This window comes from Chaetodon trifascialis, chromosome 18 (assembly GCF_039877785.1).
Source record: "Chaetodon trifascialis isolate fChaTrf1 chromosome 18, fChaTrf1.hap1, whole genome shotgun sequence".
NCBI lineage: Eukaryota > Metazoa > Chordata > Actinopteri > Chaetodontiformes > Chaetodontidae > Chaetodon > Chaetodon trifascialis.
Window position 1 is genome coordinate 1,319,331 of NC_092073.1, and position 5,445 is coordinate 1,324,775.

The window sequence follows — 5,445 nt, forward strand, 5'->3', positions numbered from 1 at the left end:
CAGAAACCAGCCGTTTTTTAACTTGCTCTAAAATCCGCATTTTTAAGCCCAGCGGAAAAAGAAAGTGATCAGCGTGTACAGCAAAGCCTTGTGGCCCTCATGGTGAAGGAATTTTCGGCAATAGGAGTTTCGGTGTCGGCGTGAGAAGCGTTTGTTCGGAGGGTGCGCAGAGGCCAAATTCAGACGTTTCTCAGACTCTCGCAGACCCGCAGGTGGCCTGATCTCAAGTTGCCATGGCAACCTCTGAGCCTGAGTGCCTCTCCCACACACACACACATATGTGGCTTTAGCTGCAGCTGTGCAGCTCATTCAGATGATCAGTTCTCCATTAAGCTCTGTAGTGACATGCTAACCAGCTACAGCCAAGCTACCTAATGGTGAGTTGTATAATGTTAGTGAGGTAATGAGTGATGTTGGCCTGTTAGCATTAGCCACAATGCTAACATGCTAATGCTAACATGAGGTCCTATGAACTTGTTGGTGCCTGGAGGTATACCTGTTGATGTCGGGTTGGTGTGCTAACATGCTAATGTTAGCATGCTAATGCTAACATACATTAAAATGAATGTTCATCGCGTTCTAATGATGGTTCAGAGGTTCTTAATGTGTTATGTCTAGGGATGTCCCGATACCACTTTTTTGCCGACCAAGTACAAGTACGAGTACTGACATTTGAGTACTTGCTGATACCGAGTACCGATACGAGTAGTCAATAATACCATAACAACAAATTTAAATTGTGATTTTTTATTTTTTCAGCACATGTTCCCTGAACAAACATGACACCACTGCCACACAGACGTCACTTTTAACATTTCAAGTTTAGCCTGGGCAATCTATGCATGTGTTGATAATATAAAATAAATAAAACATCTTTCCTGAATCAACATGCTACATGTAGTGCTACACATTTCAAGTAACCTGTAACCTTCAGTACCACACAACTGTACAACAACTGTCAACATGCTACATGTAGTGCTACACATTTCAAGTAACCTTCAGTACCACACAACTGTACAACTGTCAACATGCTACATGTAGTGCTACACATTTCAAGTAACCTGTAACCTTCAGTACCACACAACTGTACAACAACTGTCTAAAACTGTAGAACAACTGAAAATCAAAATATTTTGTAGTGCTATCTGTGAGGGGGCTATGCTTTTTTAGTGGCCTCTTAGGGAAAAGTGAGAGGCAGGTTTTTTTTGATAAAGAGAAGCATCTCTGCATGCTCAGGTGTGATCCTGTTTCTGGTTTCATCAACAATGTGCGTCACTGAGCTAAAAAGCCTTTCACTGTCCACACTGCTGCAAGGTTCTGACAGATATTTGCGAGACATTTTGGCAAGAGTGGGAAACCTCACTTTGTTAAGTCCCCAGTAATGCAGTGGCTTGTCATCCTGTTTAGACAGGGCCTCTCCAAGATATGTTTCTAACTCGATGGCCCCACCCACCGGTGCTGTTCTCAGTGATGCTGCTACTTGCTCATTTACTATCTCAGCAAACACACTGTCCAGACTGCTCCTACTGGCCTGGGCCTTGCGTTGCTTTCTGGCAGGAGGTTCCCCCACATCTGCTTCTCCTCCAGACAGCTTCTGCAGCTCTAGCCTCACCATCTCTTTGGCTTCTACAGCAGTGTTGGTGTTTGAGAAGAAACAATCCTTGTATCTAACAGAGAAACATAAATATTTTAGCTGGTAACAGACAAGCTAGTCTCAAGTTGTCAGAATTAATGTCAGCATATTGCCTTCACATCACTTAATGAAACAACCTTAAACTTAAATGAATATTTACTTAATTAACTTCTATGAAGTTAAATAATGACATCTCTCTCTCTCTCTCTCTCTCTCTCACACACACACACACACACACTTTACCTCGGATCGAGTACACTTGCGATGCTGTAGAGTGGGTTTCTTTCTACGTCAGAGAAGCGTCTCCTCACGGCTGCAGTCAAGGTTGCCTTCATGGTTTTGATGCCTTGGTCCTGTTCTGTTTCTTGTGTCAAAACTCGGAGCAGCACAGTCACAGCAGGTATCACATCTGAGGCCAGGGCGTCAGAGGAACTCACTCGTTTGGTTAACTCCTCAAACGGGGACAGGACAGACATAGCGTGTTCCAGGAGGGTCCACTGATGAGTGCTGAGGGTGGCGGGGAGTTCGTATTCAGATCCATATAGTGTCAGAGCCCGCTTCTGCTCGGTGAGAGACTGCATCATGTAATACGTGCTGTTCCAGCGCGTTGGCACGTCTTGCTGTAGCCTTGCTGTCGGCTGTAGGAGCTCGAGCTGGACGTCTTCCAGGCGGGAGTAGGCTAATGGCGAATGTTTAAAATGCCCCACTATTTTGCGTCCAATTGCCACCGCGTCTGATACACTCCTCTGAGACAACAGCCCCTCGTTAACTGCCAGTTGAAAGGTGTGGGCAACACACGACAGGCTAGGCAGTCCAGCTTCATTCATGGCTTTGATCATGTTTTTTGCGCTGTCCCGGACCACAACTTGAACAGAACTTTTCGGTATTCCCCATGTCTCAAGCATCTCCTCAAACACACTAGCGATAGCTGTGCCAGTATGGGAACCCCGAAACTGCTTTGCGTGGAGAATGGCGTTTTTGCGCGTGAAATCCTCCCCAATCCAATGCGCAGTTAAACTAATTAGGGACATTGGGGTGACAGTGCTGCTCCAGATATCAGTTGTGAAGCTGAAAGCCGGTATGTCCTGCAGCAGGCCTTGTATGTGCTTTTTCACAGCATTGTGGAGCTTTGGTAACTCTGTGTCTGTGATGTAGTGACGGCTAGGAATAGCATACCTCGGCTCCAGTACACTGAGCAGCTTGCGAAATCCACTATTTTCTACAACGGACAGGGGCTGGTCGTCTAGAGCGATGTACTGTGCGAGAGCTTCAGTTATTTTTGCTGCCCGAGGGTTTTCTTTTGCCATCTTTTCTCTCCTCTCCAGCGTTTGCTCCAAAGTTGGTTGTGTTGTGCTGCTGGTGCTAGCATTTGAAAACTCCTTGTACTCGGCCTCGTGCTTGTTCTTAAGATGTTTGATCAAATTGCTCGTGTTAAATGAGCTAGGTTTCGCACCTCCTCTTGATACTTTAACAGCACATAGTTTGCACTCGGCTTTGCTCTTGTCACTATCGCAAATTTTAAAGTATGTCCACACTGCCGACATTACTTTCTCCTCCAAACGCACACCACGTCCACTTGCTCAGGCTCTTGCAACCGCACCCCTTCTTCCTGGTACTGCGTACTGGGTGACGTATAGTAGGTATCGGGTGCTGTCATGAGTGGGTATTTGACGAGTACGAGTATAGCAAAATAGGCCAGTATCGGTGCGAGTACCGATGCTGGTATCGGTATCGGGACATCCCTAGTTATGTCACATGCTAATGTTAGCATGCTAATGCTAACATGCTAACATACGTTAAAATGATTGGTAAAGGCATTCTAAGGGTGTTTGAGACCTTTTCAATGTGTTTTTTGACATGCTAATGTCATCTTAGCATTGTCGCTGATAGGCACGCGCACGGCCCGGCGTTTGGCACACGGCCCGGCGTTTGCGCACTGTATCACTCTCCAAATTTCCCGCCGAGGGGAATTTGTCTAGTTTAAATATGTTATGCAAGCTAAAAAACAGTTAATGTTGACCTATGAATTCAAATTGTACATGAAGCACAGTATAGATATTAGATATATATTCCATGTACTTCAAAAAAGATAAAATCTTATAAAGTCTTAATGTATTTATTGCATTTTAAACTGGGTAGCTAACAAAACATAAAACATAAGACATTTTTTATCAAATGTAATACATAAAATAGATATTAGTACAGTATGAATACTAGAGTATATACAGACAGTTTAGAACAAAAAAACTAAAATGAACATAGAAAAGAATTTCAGCATCAAGTGTCAAGCTCTACTGATATGGCTTACAAACACACATATACACTACACATCCTCTACCTGAAGCAAAATCCAGACACAACATATGTTTGCTCATCTCAAAAAAAGAACCATTCTGTGTTTTTAATGACTGCAGTCCCCTTCACCAACCTCAGTCTTGCTGTCTTCATCCATATCTGTGTCATCCAAGTTTGCAACTAAAACAAACACAAATACATGTGACAAAAATCCATGCTTGTACTCAACTAAAACCCATATCATCTGCCAACTATGCAAACAAAACAGTAAAAATTTTAAGGAAAAGACTCAATGTTTGAAACATTCAGTGAGAGCTCTGGTAATCATCTCACAAGGAAAATAAAGCCATTAAACCTCATCACCAGACAGGACTTGCTTAAATTTGCTTAAATTATCTCTCATTATTTTCATTTATGAAATTCACATTCATGTTATGTAGAATACAACTATTTTTACCTGGTGTTGTTTTCTGATCTGGTGAAGACGGGTTGGAGCTACCCTGGTCTTGAGCTTGGCTTTCTTCTGCTTGACTCTGTTGCTGTTTGTTACTACCACTACCACTACTCTGAATCAGTTTCCATGAATATCTGCTTTTCCTTTTTTTTTTTTCATACTTTCTATCCCGAACAAGCTAACATTAGCCATGGAGCTACAATAGAACAGTTAGCTAGCTGGTGATGTTGTAGCTTGCTGCTACCTAATATTCCACAAACCTAAATTCTGTGACAACAGCAAGTAACTGCTCTTGTAACACAATCAATTTATGTGGGGAATCATAACTTACTATGAAGCTTCTGTGGAGGAAGAAATGTGAAATGCTGTGTGCGACTGTCCCCTTCAGCTCTCAGTGCAGTGTCATGCCACGTTCATGTCACATCAGAATTATCAGTTCCTGCTCATAAACAAGAGTGTCATTAACATTCAAGCTGCATCCAAGTCGTAAACATGGCAATCTTTCCCCATTTTTTTTAAATGCAGCATCATTAAAATTATTTGAGGTGCCATAGTTTGTGACATTTACTCATCTGTAAAGCAACTAGTGACAAGACGGGCCAATCAGATTTCAGCTCAGGCCAGTGCCCCCATGGCCCAGCTCCTGGATCCACCCATGCCACCTGACTTCCTCTTTTGCACTTATCATAATTACAACAACCACTAGAGTTTGTGGACTGTCAATAAATGTAAATATGGGTTCTAATAACCTGCTCTGATGGACTGGTTTTGGAGGGAGGCCCACAGCATGGATATATGCTCACATGCACATAAATTACTACTGCAAATACTTTGAGACATGACAAAAAGTGGCAAAATGGAAAACTCACTAAAATAATCGTCTTGACATGACATAGACTTTTGCTTATTATCAAAATGTCCCAACAGATGTGATGGAACTCAGGACTCCTGAGGACGGCTGTATTAGTCCAAATAATTTCACTGTTACAGTCAAAATATCTCAGTGAGTCAGTCTGCCCAGACTGACCAAGTTACTGCTGCTTTGACATCTGTAAAAATTTGT

The 5,445-nt window shown here is 42.8% G+C and overlaps 1 protein-coding gene across 1 annotated transcript; it reads right to left on the minus strand.

Moving 5' to 3' along the window:
• Positions 1-1,177: 1,177 nt before the first annotated feature.
• On the minus strand, positions 1,178-3,290 carry LOC139347131 (zinc finger BED domain-containing protein 4-like). Its single transcript, XM_070986600.1, has 3 exons — positions 3,201-3,290; positions 1,877-3,036; positions 1,178-1,667 (listed from the first exon to the last, which is right to left on the minus strand). Exons 1-3 carry the CDS (start codon positions 3,288-3,290, stop codon positions 1,178-1,180), a joined length of 1,740 nt encoding a protein of 579 aa, XP_070842701.1.
• Positions 3,291-5,445: the final 2,155 nt, after the last annotated feature.

Coding starts and splice junctions, on each gene's coding strand:
- LOC139347131 (XM_070986600.1), bottom strand. CDS start 3,290: ATGACAGCACCCGATACCTACTATACGTCACCCAGTACGCAGTACCAG. Junction 3,037..3,200: donor AGCCTGAGCAAGTGGACGTG/GTGTGCGTTTGG, acceptor AAACATCTTAAG/AACAAGCACGAGGCCGAGTA. Junction 1,668..1,876: donor GCAAGTGTACTCGATCCGAG/GTAAAGTGTGTG, acceptor TTTCTCTGTTAG/ATACAAGGATTGTTTCTTCT.